The 16151-nt window shown below is 42.0% G+C and overlaps 1 protein-coding gene across 2 annotated transcripts in view; it reads right to left on the minus strand.

Annotated features, from left to right (window-relative positions):
• Positions 1–592: 592 nt before the first annotated feature.
• Positions 593–16151, minus strand: part of LOC124131275 (glycoprotein-N-acetylgalactosamine 3-beta-galactosyltransferase 1-like) — a 40735-nt gene continuing 25176 nt past the window's right edge. The window contains exons 3-6 of one of the 2 annotated variants that reach the window (XM_046494431.2): positions 9289–9377; positions 7410–7478; positions 5934–6595; positions 593–1263 (exon numbers count right to left, since the gene is read on the minus strand). In XM_046494431.2, coding sequence (XP_046350387.2) covers positions 1000–1263; positions 5934–6595; positions 7410–7478; positions 9289–9377 — 1084 coding nt within the window. In that variant the 3' untranslated portion in view covers positions 593–999. The remainder of the gene's footprint in view (positions 1264–5933; positions 6596–7409; positions 7479–9288; positions 9378–16151) is intronic. The other variant, XM_046494430.2, reaches the window with a different exon arrangement.

Raw genomic sequence — 16151 nt, forward strand, 5'->3', positions numbered from 1 at the left:
GGTGGTTTGTGGGGGGGTTGGGTTGGGTGGGTCTGGGGAGATGGGGCTGAGTGGGGGTGGTTTGTGGGGGGATGGGGCTGAGTGGGGGTGGTTTGTGGGGGGATGGGGCTGAGTGGGGGTGGTTTGTGGGGGGATGGGGCTGAGTGGGGGTGGTTTGTGGGGTGGGTGGGGCTGAGCTGGGGTGGTTTGTGGGGGGGATGGGGTGGTTTGTGGGGGGGATTGGGCTGAGTGGGGGTGGTTTGTGGGGTGGGTGGGGCTGAGTGGGGGTGGTTTGTGGGGTGGGTGGGGCTGAGCTGGGGTGGTTTGTGGGGGGGATGGGGTGGTTTGTGGGGGGGATTGGGCTGAGTGGGGGTGGTTTGTGGGGGGGATGGGGCTGAGTGGGGGTGGTTTGTGGGGGGGATGGGGCTGAGTGGGGGTGGTTTGTGGGGGGGATGGGGCTGAGTGGGGGTGGTTTGTGGGGGGATGGGGCTGAGTGGGGGTGGTTTGTGGGGGGATTGGGCTGAGCGGGGTCGGTTTGTGGGGGGAAGGGGATGGTTGGGGTTGTTTTTCGGGGGATGGGGTTGGTTTGTGGGGGGGGATGGGTTTGGGTGGGTGCAGGGGGCTGCGACAGAGTGGGGGTGGGTGAAAGGGGATGGGACAGAGTGGGGTGGTTTGTGGGGGGATGGGGCTGGGGCTGGGTGGTTTGGGATGGGATTAGACTAAATTACATTTTCCCTTTTCAATCGTGAATGCAAACATTTGCTGTTGTTTGTTGTTATCTCAAAGCCACATTCCACAATATCATGAGACAGTGGCCTGTAAATGGTCAACTTTATGCCAGACAAACCAGTGATTGACATTATGAGCAAGGTACAATGACATGCAATCAACAATCTGTATGAGCATGACCACTCACATACTGCGGACCCTGCGGACCCTGCGGACCCTGCGGACACTCTGACCCTGAATCCAATTATCCTGGAGGCGTGTGTGGGGTAGGGAGGGGTCAGGGTGTGTTGATCATGTCCGTTGGTGGTTATATTCCGGATGCTCCTGTGGCACGAAGTTTGGAGCAGCAAAATAGTGACGTACAGGAAACACCTCGTCTTCAGTTTGATGTTTTATCTTGGAGGTCTTTTTTGTGAAAATATCCTGAAGTTGTTCTTTTGGCAAGTCGTAGTTCCCATAGATGGAGACCCTGTAGAGGAGGAAGTCGATGATGTACATCATGTGGGACGAGACGTAGTGGAAGCTGATGGAAAATTGGCTGCAGCAGTCTGGACCCTGAAACAGAAAAACAGTGTTGTACAGTGACATCACTGGACCCTGACACAGACAACAGTGTTGTACAGGGACATCACTTTGGACCCTGAAACAGACAACAGTGTTGTACAGTGACATCACTCTGGACCCTGACACAGACAACAGTGTTGTAGAGTGACATCACTCTGGACCCTGACACAGACAACAGTGTTGTACAGGGACATCACTGGACCCTGACACAGACAACAGAGTTGTACATGGACATCACTCTGGACCCTGAAACAGACAACAGTGTAGTACAGTGACATCACTCTGGACCCTGAAACAGACAACAGTGTAGTACAGTGACATCACTCTGGACCCTGAAACAGACAACAGTGTTGTACATGGACATCACTCTGGACCCTGAATCAGACAACAGTGTAGTACAGTGACATCACTCTGGACCCTGAAACAGACAACAGTGTTGTACATGGACATCACTGGACCCTGAAACAGACAACAGTGTTGTAGAGTGACATTACTAGACCCTGAAACAGACAACAGTGTTGTAGAGTGACATCACTCTGTACCCTGAAACAGACAACAGTGTTGTACAGGGACTTCACTCTGTACCCTGAAACAGACAACAGTGTTGTACAGGGACATCACTGGACCCTGAAACAGACAACAGTGTTGTACAGGGACATCACTGGACCCTGAAACAGACAACAGTGTTGTACAGTGACATCACTCTGGACCCTGAAACAGACAACAGTGTTGTACAGTGACATCACTCTGGACCCTGAAACAGACAACAGAGTTGTACAGTGAAATCACTCTGGACCCTGAAACAGACAACAGTGTTGTAGAGTGACATTACTAGACCCTGAAACAGACAACAGTGTTGTAGAGTGACATCACTCTGTACCCTGAAACAGACAACAGTGTTGTACAGGGACTTCACTCTGTACCCTGAAACAGACAACAGTGTTGTACAGGGACATCACTGGACCCTGAAACAGACAACAGTGTTGTACAGGGACATCACTGGACCCTGAAACAGACAACAGTGTTGTACAGTGACATCACTCTGGACCCTGAAACAGACAACAGTGTTGTACAGTGACATCACTCTGGACCCTGAAACAGACAACAGAGTTGTACAGTAACATCACTGGACCCTGAAACAGACAACAGTGTTGTAGAGTGACATTACTAGACCCTGAAACAGACAACAGTGTTGTACAGTGACATCACTCTGGACCCTGAAACAGACAACAGTGTTGTACAGTGACATCACTCTGGACCCTGAATCAGACAACAGTGTTGTACATGGACATCACTCTGGACCCTGAAACAGACAACAGTGTAGTACAGTGACATCACTCTGGACCCTGAAACAGACAACAGTGTTGTACATGGACATCACTCTGGACCCTGAATCAGACAACAGTGTTGTACATGGACATCACTCTGGACCCTGAAACAGACAACAGTGTTGTACAGTGACATCACTCTGGACCCTGAAACAGACAACAGTGTTGTACAGTGACATCACTCTGGACCCTGAAACAGACAACAGTGTTGTACAGGGACATCACTGGACCCTGAAAGAGACAACAGTGTTGTACATGGACATCACTCTGTACCCTGAAACAGACAACAGTGTTGTACAGTGACATCACTCTGTACCCTGAAACAGACAACAGTGTTGTACAGTGACATCACTCTGTACCCTGAAACAGACAAAAGTGTTGTACAGGGACATCACTCTGGACCCTGAATCAGACAACAGTGTTGTACATGGACATCACTCTGGACCCTGAAACAGACAACAGTGTTGTACAGTGACATCACTCTGGACCCTGAAACAGACAACAGTGTTGTACAGTGACATCACTCTGGACCCTGAAACAGACAACAGTGTTGTACAGTGACATCACTCTGGACCCTGAAACAGACAACAGTGTTGTACAGTGACATCACTCTGTACCCTGAAACAGACAAAAGTGTTGTACAGTGAAATCACTCTGGACCCTGAAACAGACAACAGTGTTGTACAGGGACATCACTGGACCCTTAAACAGACAACAGTGTTGTACATGGACATCACTCTGTACCCTGAAACAGACAACGGTGTTCTACAGGGACATCACTGGACCCTGAAACAGACAACAGTGTTGTACAGGGACATCACTGGACCCTGAAACAGACAACAGTGTTGTACATGGACATCACTCTGTACCCTGAAACAGACAACAGTGTTCTACAGGGACATCACTGGACCCTGAAACAGACAACAGTGTTGTAGAGTGACATCACTCTGGACCCTGAAACAGACAACAGTGTTGTACAGGGACATCACTCTGGACCCTGAAACAGACAACAGTGTTGTACAGGGACATCACTCTGGACCCTGAAACAGACAACAGTGTTGTACAGTGACATCACTGGACCCTGAATCAGACAACAGTGTTGTACAGGGACATCACTGGACCCTGAAACAGACAACAGTGTTGTACATGGACATCACTCTGGACCCTGAAACAGACAACAGTGTTGTACAGTGACATCACTCTGGACCTTGAAACAGACAACAGTGTTGTACAGTGAAATCACTCTGGACCCTGAAACAGACAACAGTGTTGTACAGGGACATCACTGGACCCTGAAACAGACAACAGTGTTGTACAGTGACATCACTCTCTGTACCCTGAAACAGACAACAGTGTTTTACATGGACATCACTGGACCCTGAAACAGACAACAGTGTTGTACATGGACATCACTGGACCCTGAAACGGACAACAGTGTTGTACAGGGACATCACTGGACCCTGAAACAGACAACAGTGTTGTACAGGGACATCACTGGACCCTGAAACAGACATCAGTGTTGTACATGGACATCACTGGACCCTGAAACAGACAACAGCGTTGTACAGGGACATCACTGGACCCTGAAACAGACAACAGTGTTGTACAGGGACATCACTGGACCCTGAAACAGACAACAGTGTTGTACAGGGATATCACTGAACCCTGAAACAGACAACAGTGTTGTACAGGGACATTACTGGACCCTGAAACAGACAACAGTGTTGTACATGGACATCACTGGACCCTGAAACAGACAACAGCGTTGTACAGGGACATCACTGGACCCTGAAACAGACAACAGTGTTGTACAGGGACATCACTGGACCCTGAAACAGACAACAGTGTTGTACATGGATATCACTGGACCCTGAAACAGACAACAGTGTTGTACAGGGACATCACTCTGGACCCTGAAACAGACAACAGTGTTGTACAGTGAAATCACTCTGGACCCTGAAACAGACAACAGTGTTGTACAGGGACATCACTGGACCCTGAAACAGACAACAGTGTTGTACAGTGACATCACTCTCTGTACCCTGAAACAGACAACAGTGTTTTACATGGACATCACTGGACCCTGAAACAGACAACAGTGTTGTACATGGACATCACTGGACCCTGAAACGGACAACAGTGTTGTACATGGACATCACTGGACCCTGAAACAGACAACAGTGTTGTACATGGACATCACTGGACCCTGAAACAGACAACAGTGTTGTACAGGGACATCACTGGACCCTGAAACAGACAACAGTGTTGTACAGGGACATCACTCTGGACCCTGAAACAGACAACAGTGTTGTACATGGACATCACTGGACCCTGAAACAGACAACAGTGTTGTACAGTGACATCACTGGACCCTGAAACAGACATCAGTGTTGTACATGGACATCACTGGACCCTGAAACAGACAACAGTGTTGTACATGGACATCACTGGACCCTGAAACAGACATCAGTGTTGTACTCAGTCAAATAGTGTGTTGATCACATTAGAAATCAATGGTGATTATATGGCATTTGATTGGCTAACCATGCAGTTTTGAGTGTTTGTTTCCATAAACCGAAATAAAGAATTAGGTCATGCCCACTAACGGATTATTATTTCCTGATCGGCTGATAATAGAATAATGGATAATAGCTTTTGTTGTATTATTGCAATGATTGATGTTACAGATTGTGTACCATCGTCTTCAGTGCTTTTTGTGTTAATGATTAAATATTGAAGTTAATTCTAAAGCAACAATGCATTCAATAACTTATAGAAACAGCAGTAGAAACTAACATTTTTAGTCCACTGGTCCTTACAATGATAACATATAGCAAAACCCATAAAAATTCAAAATTTCTACCAGTGCTTAGGATACCTTAACTATTGGGCAGTTTGGCAATGACTATGGGACTAGTGCCAATTTCTAACGCCGAGAAACCATCAATATATTCTAACACCGTATTTGACGTAACAAGTGCCCAGGGCGCAACTCAAAATTAGAAATAGGGGGCTCTTATTAGAATTTCATTTTGGTAAATGGTGAATGTAAATTTCGTGGTTTATGCTGACAGCCTGAAATTTTTATATATGACAGATATATTTTTCCAGAATTTAATTGCCCATAATTAAGGGTGCATATAACACACGAGTGCGTATTATGTATGAATAAATAAGTCTTGTGTACATTGATCAATCGGAAGGGGTGCTAATCGGGATTGTTCACTTTTCAATATATTAGCAAATATCGCTGTGGGCTCTTATTATAGCAGGGCGCTAATTACGTCGAATAGGGTATGTCTTAAATTACTGTCAAATCAGGTCCACGCTTACTGCTTGAATTGGTGATGCAGGATAGTCCTTTAGATACCAAGGTAACGGGCCGATCAGGTGCTGTTCAATACTTTGAGGATGAAAGGTGTCTCTGCCAAACTTGTCATATGAAACGTAGGCTTTAATGCCCAACTTTTCCATACAGCGTCCGACATCCACATCTTCATCATTACCGTCGGTAGCGCATCCCCCACTGAAACCTTTCTCAGCGACCAATCGCAATGCAGCCTTGCTGATCACATAACTACCACCGCCACTCATGTAGCCATTGTGAGCAAGCACCTTGAAATGGTATCCGATGTACGCTGCATCGTTTGGGTCAAATTTGGATAACAGAAAACGTAGGTTTTCCATGATAATAAAGCTGTCGTCGTCCGCTTTAAGAATCCAGTCGTAAGAGTCCCCGTATTGCTTGTACACTGCTTTATATGCTTGCATGGTTTTGGCAGTCAGGTGCGAACGACCATCCGAGATGTTGAGTGATATATGATGGAACCTTGAATGGTGGTAAACAAACACGAACAGTATTTTGTTGCATCGCGATCCCCATGTCGCATTCACTGCATACACTTTGGTATCTTCGTTCTTCACAGTGGTAGGCACAACACATAGAATACGAACTCGTTTCTGCAAGTCTTTGGAAACTGTGTCATTTACCAAAACTGCAAGGAAACCACATGAAGCATCATGAAACATTTGCATCTACTTCTTGCTATCACCACAATGAGGCGGCTTGTAAATAATCATAATATATTCTAGACAGATTCACCAATTGTTTTCTTGCTTGTTTGTCGTTTAACGCCGCACTCAGCAATATTCCAGCTATATGACGGAGGTCTGTAAATAATCGAGTCTGGACCAGACAATCCAGTGATTGATATCATGAGCATCGATCCACTCAATTGGGACCGATGACATGCATCAACCAAGTCAGCGAGCCTGATCACCCGATCCCGTGAGTCGCCTCTTAAGACAAGCATAGTCGCCTTTTACGGCAAGCATGGGTTGCTGAAGACCTATTCCACCGCAGATTTTCATGGTACACATGAAATGTAGATTATGCAATAAATGTAATGAGAGTGTCCAACACATTGTTTGTAGATGCTCAGCTTTGGCAGAAACACAATGCCTTAAGACCTGATGGAGTGGATCGATCCTTTAAAGCTCACAGAGGTCCATCCTTAAAAGTTGTTGAATGTAGACGCTGAAGGCTGAACCGGTGCTTGACATGAAGGGAAAGACTAATGGAACGTTAAATGAACGCACAGTTCATTTCAGAAAGTTGTCAAATGTACCAAATGTTATATTTGGGATCACACTTAAAAGGTGAAGTACTTTACTTTGAGTCCTATATTAATAGTGAGGTGAGGCGAGGTGAAATGTTGTTTAACGACACATTCAAGATCATTGTATTTATAGTGACATGGATTCTCACAAGTGAGGAAAACGCCAGACGAGCAAGCTCAGGGTACTTACTGTTCCTCATTGACGAGTCCTTCCATGTTATACCGGCTGTGTCGCGGACCCTCAGGCCCAAAAATATCACTGTAAGAGAAAAAAAAATCTTTGAACAGCAAAAGATGTTATGAAAGAATAATTAAATTTTTGTTGTGTTCATTGAAATTCCTGCATTCTGATTAGCTGAATTGGTCACGTGTTATTGCACTCTTTTCCCAATGAATGTAAAAAATTAAGCCACGTCCACCAAGGCGCACTTCTTTTATTACAGCGGAATGTCGGGAATTCCCCTTCTGCCCACGTGTATTGTCATGCACAGGACATTTAGCAAAATTCATGCATATTCATTGTCCAAACTACCCTTTGAAACCGAAGGTCGAGAATGAATGAAACAGCAAACGTGCAGACTCACTCGCCTGTTTTTTTCCCACTCGCCTCGGTTCAACTTTCATGTCTTCGGGTTTCATTTCTAACTAGCATTTTTCCAACTGTGTTTTCCCATTTTCAGGGAAGTAATGTTTGAATCTGGCGGTAACTGACCAGGTCATTTGAGACAGCCACCTTCTCCCGGACATATTTCTTCCGGTTCATTACAGTCTGACTGTTGCAGTTCTTCTCACCTCTTGCCTTAATTGACAGTTCCTATGGACATTGTTTTGATCCTACTCTTCGTTGATTGGCTACTGACTGTGTAGGCATGTCAAGTTATGTGCATAAATTAAACGATCACCTGATTCATGTCACGCCACAGTATGTATTCCTACACCTGGAATGTTTATCAATCTCGTCACTTTTGTCTGTTTTGATATATACAACTGTTTTTGGTAGAACTATTGTAGATAAAACATGTTTGACGTTGTTGAATTTAATCATTAGCATTGACTGTGTATTTTTTTCTGTTCCTTGAGGTATGAATCGAAAAAGCGATGTGCAAACTTTTATAAGAATCCGCATAGCAGGTTTTTGACTCATACCTCAATGAGCTGGAAAAAATACATAGTCAATCCTTAAATAAGCCTGAACTAGCTTTATCTCACCTTGCACTAAGATACTTGATTCTGATTGGTTACTGATTGAAAAATAGTCCCATGTACCTCGCTGACAGATAACATACAAATCATATACCCCACTGACAGATAACATACAAATCATATACCCCACTGACAGATAACATACAAATTATATGCCCTGCTGACAGATAACATAAATGCCATATACCCTGCTGACAGATAACAAACAAATGTCATATACCTCGCTGACAGATAACATACAAATGTCATATACCCTGCTGACAGATAACAAACAAATGTCATATACCCTGCTGACAGATAACAAATAAATGTCATATACCCTGCTGACAGATAACACATAAATGTCATATACCCTGCTGACAGATAACAAACAAATGTCATATACCCCGCTGACAGATAACATACAAATCTCATTTACCCCGCTGACAGATAACATACAAACAAATCAGTAACAAACAAATGTCATATACCCTGCTGACAGATAACAAACAAATGTCATATACCCTGCTGACAGATAACAAACAAATGTCATATACCGCGCTGACAGATAACATACAAATCTCATTTACCCTGCTGACAGATAACAAACAAATGTCATTTACCCTGCTGACAGATAACAAACAAATGTCATTTACCCCGCTGACAGATAACATAAAATGTCATTTACCCTGCTGACAGATAACATAAAATGTCATTTACCCCGCTGACAGATTACACATAAATGTCATATACCCCGCTGACAGATAACATATAAATGTCATATACCCTGCTGACAGATATCATTTATATGATAACAAACACCATTATCAGAAAAATGTATAAAAAAATGATCCTTTGTAGTCAGTGTTATTGCCTGTCATACTCACGAACGTCATGGCCGTACAAGAAGAATGCCAGGGTGGGAACACAGGACAGGAGCAGAAATAGTCTCAAGCGCTTGTTGACACCAAGCCTCCTGCAGGAAGAACATTGTCATTACTGGAATATCAACGCCACACAATAAGATGAAGGAGTCTAGTATGATTTGCCAAGTCTAGATTGCTCCAGAAATGAGCTCTGCCCTCATTTTCAGTCAAGTCAAATTTGTCGTAATTGAAACAAAAATTGATAAAAAAATATATACCGTATTCGACGTAATAAGCGCCCCGCTATAATAAGCCTCCACGGCGATATTTGCTAATATATTGAAAAGTGAACAATCCCAATTAGCACCTCTTCTGATTGATCAAAGTACACAAGACTTATTTATTCGTGTATAATACGCATTCGTGTGTTATATTCACCCTTAATTATGGGCAATTAAATTCTGGAAAAATATATCTGTTGTATATAAACAGTTCAGGCCATCAGCATAAACCACGAAATTTATCTTTCAACTCTGTTTTTTCCACCAAAATAATATTCTAATAAGACCCCCTATTTCTAATTTTGAGAGCGCCCTGGCAGCTTAATTCGTCGAATACGGTTTCCCAAATCATCTGAAGGCACCAGCTCACCACTAGACTCATCTGTAAGATTCATAAAGAAATATTCAATGGTTTCGGAGTTCTGCTCCAAAAACGAGCCCCACCCTCATGAAACAAAAAAAGATTTTAAAAAACACCCAAATCTTCAAAAGGCACTAGTTCACCACAAGAATGATCTGTATACCGGTAGATTGCCTCAGGCCTGAAATTAAGAATAGTTCTTGGCTTCTGGTTTGTGTGTGCCTTCTGTTCCAGACAGGAAACGACAAACATAAATCATGTTCGAGTTGATATCCTTAATTGAGTGAGTGAGTTGGGTTTAACACCGCTTTTAACAGTATTCCAGTTATATCACAGCTTAATGTGGGAGGAAAGCCCCAAGAGATGCAGGTCTCAGGCATTTACCACTTCAGTGAAACACACGAGCACGGGTATGGTGCTGACAAACCTAGAAACATAATCGGGGTGAACCGGGATTCAAACCCACAATCATAGGTTTCTGTTGTGCCCCAGGGACGGAACTCTGCACAGCGGATCGCTGCGCCTTAGACGACTGGGCCACGCGTGCCCCCTGGTATCCTTAAACTGAAGTGTGCTCCTACACAACAAATACTGCTCCACCTGACAGAGTTCCACCAGGGAACATTAGTGGAAAAGATCAAACGAACAAACTTTGTATCAAGTGTACCCATGTCGGGAATCAAACCTGGGTCTTCGGCGTGATGAGCGAATGCTTTACCCATTTGGCTACCCAACCGCCCCCAACTTTGCATCAAGTGTTTGAAGAAATGCTAACACACCAATGACTCCTGTTCAATATGAACCTAAAGGACATGGCTGGAAATTAAAGTACTCATGGAAATGAAAAAGAACTGTTTTGCTGGATTTAATAATCGACACAAAGCATTACGTAGATGTAACTACGAAATAACAAAACAACTGGAAAAGTACTAGTATGGATTTGCTAGTTTTATCTCAGTGCTCAATACAAAATGTACTTTACAGGAGGTAATTTGTAGGCACTTTCAACATTTAAAAATAAAACTAAGTCCAAATTGACATGGCAGAAACAGGCTATAGGCATTATGCAAATTAGGCTGGAAAAAAGTTATCAAAACAACAATAAAAATAACAGCTATGTTTATGTACATAATAATAATGACATGTAAGTTGTTGTTTGAGAAGGGAATATGTTACTTTTACGTTCTGATATTTTGACGATGATTCACTATCCCACAATGCCACTCACAAATCACGAACTACTGACAAATCACATGCACATGGGTTTCAAGCACCTGTTTTCACCTGTCGTCAAGGTGTCATAGGTCATGGACATTCACCTTGATCTACTAACACCTGGTTATGCTCAGTTTCACAATAGTCTGTTTTGTTCATATTTTTACACACTTTTACGTATAAAAAGACATAAAAACCTTTGATAAGCTGTATTTGTGCCAAGGCCCAATTAGTACTAATTGAGTTGTTTGAAGATTTATATATTTTGTATATTAACTGCATTTATTTAAAATCTGAGATCGAAAAAACAGGGTTTTTTTCATTTCCGTGAGTACTTTAGTGGACAGAACCTACCCAATTGTTTGGTTTGATTGTCAGAGCTCCAGATATGCTTTTGCTTATTTGGGTATTTTACCCAGGAATTTTCATTGTTATTGGGTATCCATAATTTTTAGAGAGTTTTCAAATATTTTGTACCCACCTGTTTCTTGACATCTGGGTATTTGAACTTAAAACCTGTTTTGTAACAATCCCCTTAAATCATTTAAACTATGTGAATTGTGGTAAATCCATCTGCGTCGGCATTTTCTTTTAATCACCAATCAGCGACTGTTTAAGATACAACATGTACATTGACTAGGCATGATGTGCTTTTCAATTGGCATCTAACAGTATGTTTGTCGCACAAGCTTTTCCGAATGTAACTGTCGGTAAGAGAATTTCGCGATTGGCCATTACACAATCATGTTATCTGGCAGTTGTAATATACGCAATCGTTTCATCTAATAGTTGTAATATATGCATCAATTTTATTTTAATAGCGTATTTACAGTTTTTGCTGCATATTTGATACACAAGGATTTTATTTGTGTGCGTATTTCAGTTTTTTATCAAATGCGTATTTTAAGCAAATATGCAGCTTATCTCTAGCTCTCACGGTGATCAAATGCCAAGCCACATCATCAAGCAACTTGCGACCATCAGTGATGATTCAGATATAATAAATGCTGATTTGACAGTTCAGACAGTGAAAGTGACACAGACACTGACGAAGAAGATTAATGTGGTATAATTTTTAAATTTGAAGATTACACAATAGACGTTTTTTCCAATGGACGAGAGGACGGTCATATGACTGCAAAACTGAAGTTCATAAGTGTATGACTGACACATTTTGACGTTCAGACATTTTGCATGAGACGTAAACACTGACGGACTACTTACACATTCCTGAGGAAACCCTTGCTCAAATAAATACAGAAGCGTTGTTTCTCGTCATTTAGACCCTTTAATCTTGAACTTAGCGTTTGAGCATACATTGGGATAAGTCAGAGAGTTTGATAGCATGCCCATTCAAGGATACCCATGCTACAACCCATTTTATTGCTGATGTTCGTACACTTTGGCCCTCACTCTATGAAGGTTCATATTCCAATGAACTCACACAAAGTGGAAGTCATTTCATAAATGTTTGTCGTACCATGAAGATGTGAGCTGGACATTCATTTTAGTCAGTCAGTGAGTGGGGGACGCAATTCTGCTTTGAACAGTATTCCAGTTATATCAAGGCGTGTCAGCTTCATGTTGGAGGAAAGACTATGCTTTAAGGAAATGAGTGAGTGAGTATGGTTTCAAGCCGCTTGTAGCAATATTCCAGCAATATCATGACGGGGACACCAGAAATGGGCTTCACACATTGCACCCATGTCAGGAATCGAACACAGGCCTTCGGCGTGACAAGTGAACCCTTTAACCACTAGGCTACCCCGCAGCCCTCTAGAGTGAGTGAGTGAGTACAGTTTTACGCCGCTCTCTGCAATATTTCAGCAATATCATGACTGGGGACACCAGAAATGGGCTTCACACATTGTACCCAAATGGGGAATCGAACACAAGGCTTTGGTGTATTGAGCAAACGCTTTAACCACTAGGCTACCCCACCGCCCCTAGAACAAATGAAGACAGTAAATAGCTAAAATAGCAATTTGTGTCACACTGAACAAGATCATGACTTTTACAACAGGCAACAATCAAATAGGTCAGTTACTGTTTGATTTGTGGCTTCTAGATATGCAGATTTGGACAGTGGAAATATATCTGAAGTACTTACAATAATGCGGTCATTTCAATTCACTACAAGAAACTCAAAAGATAGTTATATGTGTCATGAATATGTAATTTGTAGGCCAATAAGATATGAAACCTCTCAATGCTAGTGCTATAAGTTACCCTAATGGGTAATATTTGTTAATTGAAGCTGCAGTAAAATACCACCTTTGACTGAAATTTATTTAGAAATGTTTTTTTCTTTTAACAGAACCCATGGTAACTGATAACCTATTTACTGAAGATTCTTATCTTAGGTGCATATATGCTGATTAATATTCCAAATGACAAAATTTATGAACACCCCTTCAAAGAGTTATCTCCCTTGTGTCATCACATAAAATATTCCCTTGGTCACTAACTTTTTAATTACTTTTAATGGAACATCAGAAAAAGACCATCTTATTTTCAAACACATTTCTGTTAGAGAAAATATTATTTATGCAATGTTTGTTTGTTTTAATGTGAAGTAAGGGGATGTGTCAATATTGATAATTTTTGTGACTTGTTTATAAAAAAAAAAAGAAGTTAAATTGAGTTGCCAAAAAAGTATTTTTTCAGAACACTTACTTTTTAAGTATGACTGTGTAGCTTGTTGTATTTTCTTTATTTTGACACCAAATATTTATTATTATATTATATTATTATATATATTATATAAGAAAAATTTATTAGTTTTGATGAAAACATATATTTACCTAAGAAGTATAACGTTTGTTAGTTGTTTAACGCCGCACTCAGAGATATAACAGCTATATGACGGTGGTCTTAAATAATCAAGTATGAACCAGACAATCCAGTGATTGACATCGATCCACACAATTGAGATACGATGACATGCATCAACCAAGTCAGCGAGCCTGACCACCCGATCCAGTTAGTTGCCTCTTACAACAAGCATAGCCGCCTTTTACGGCAGTCATGGGTTGCTTAGGACCTATTGTAACCTGGATCTTCACAGGTCAGAAGGATAAAGCTTAAAAAGTGCTGTGATGACTTCAGCACCCCCTTAGTGAATAAGACCATCAGATTCTTAGCCATTTCAGGAAATTCCCTCTTTTTTGTCTTAGAAACAAGCATTTATTTGTATGGACCACTAACATGAAAAAAATCACTCCCATCTCTTGGACTATACATTTGGAGCATATTTTTTATTTTAGAGATATATATTTTTAAATAAGATAACTTTAATTCTGAGACTAAATGTTAGTCTAGCATACGAACTTAATCGAGTTGAACCTTGCCCTGGACACTGGATACTGATACAGACAGATACCGAAGGTTAAATCGTCTATTCACTACGGTCGATCATATCACATGACACACTGTACCAACTGTCTATAAGGCTGTTGTCTATTTGTACATGGTCAGATAAATAATTGTTGTGGACTTCTCAGGTATTCAACAGCACACCCAATGCTCTGGGAACATGTGGGTGATAGACTAGCCTATCAGTGGAAGCTTTATCTTGTGAGGCGAAATAGGGTTTAGCGTCGCCATCAAGATTAATATGGCCACGTGCGTGCATATGTGTTTTGGTTTAGCGACTTGTAGTGTAACTGCTGAGCTATAGTAAGTTTTTGTCATTAAACAATATATCACGTGACTTATGGGTCTGGGAGGTCCTGTGGTACCCAGGTCCTACTCAGGAACCACCTGACAAGAGTACCCAAGTTAATCAGGGTTACCCGTCCCAACCCTATTTCATTGTGTCAGAGCATTTAGGTCAGCCCTCTAACTACAGACCATTTTAGTCGTCAATGCGACTTAAAAAATGACTGGTGACCTAAATTTATCTACTGCCCGCCACTTGGGTATCTGAAGTAAACATAACTGCTTACAATATAAGGTTAAGATATGAATACATAGTAATCATAAATCCTGTTTGCTACCTTGGGTTTGCAAGGCCAATTGTTGTTTCATAACTGGTTATAAATGTTTCAGGTGAGGTGAAATGGGCGAATAACGTCACATCCAAGATTATTGCATATATATAGGGAAGTGCATGCACGTGTGTGTGTGTGTGTGTGTGTGTGTGTGTGTGTGGCTGCTTGTTTTAGTTTGGACTGATGCTGAATTATAGTGCTAGCCTAATGAGATACCATGCTGCAGTTTAACATGAATACCCCACTCAGACACAGTACACTGACTCCGAGCTGACCAGTCCTTGTTTTCGCCCCTTAATGCCAAGCGCCAGACAGGGTAACAACAAGTACCATCTTTTAACGTCTTATGGTATGTCGCGGCTGGGGATCAAACCCCAGACCTTCTGCTCTCCAGGCAGACGCTCTACCAGTGGTCCACGGAGGTGGTCATAAATGTTTCATGTCATGATATTTATTTACAGTTAATACAACACCCCACCCCCACTTAAACACACCCATGAAGTTCCGGATTAATATAGGTCTTCAGCAACCCATGCTTGCCGTATAAGGCGACTAAGCTTGTCGTAAGAGGCGACTAACGGAATTGGGTGGTGGATCGCTGACTTGGTTGAAGCATGTCATCAATCCCAATTGCATGGATCTATGCTCATGATATCAATCACTGGATTGTCTGGTCCAGACTCGATTATTTATAGACCGCCGTCATATAGCTGGAATATTGCTGAGTGCGGCGTTAAACAACAAACCAACCAAACCAAACTTCAAACACCACATGGTCGGTCCCTTAAGTGATATTGTACCAAAAGGAAATATTTACATTATTACTGAATAAACCTGTCTGTTACAACTGAATACCAGACTTCACACAATGAAACCCCTGTGAACATGTGTCCTATATCAGGAATAGGGCTCCTTGGAAAAAAAGTTGGCTCCTAAAAACTTTGGCTACTACAATATTCATGTAGGGAGCCAGGTAACAGCGCAACAACTTAGAGGGCTGGCAAGTTGTATACGAATGATACACAACGAATGATA

Source organism: Haliotis rufescens, unplaced genomic scaffold (genome assembly GCF_023055435.1).
Source record: "Haliotis rufescens isolate VD_foot unplaced genomic scaffold, xgHalRufe1.0.p SCAF_14, whole genome shotgun sequence".
NCBI classification, from domain to species: domain Eukaryota; kingdom Metazoa; phylum Mollusca; class Gastropoda; order Lepetellida; family Haliotidae; genus Haliotis; species Haliotis rufescens.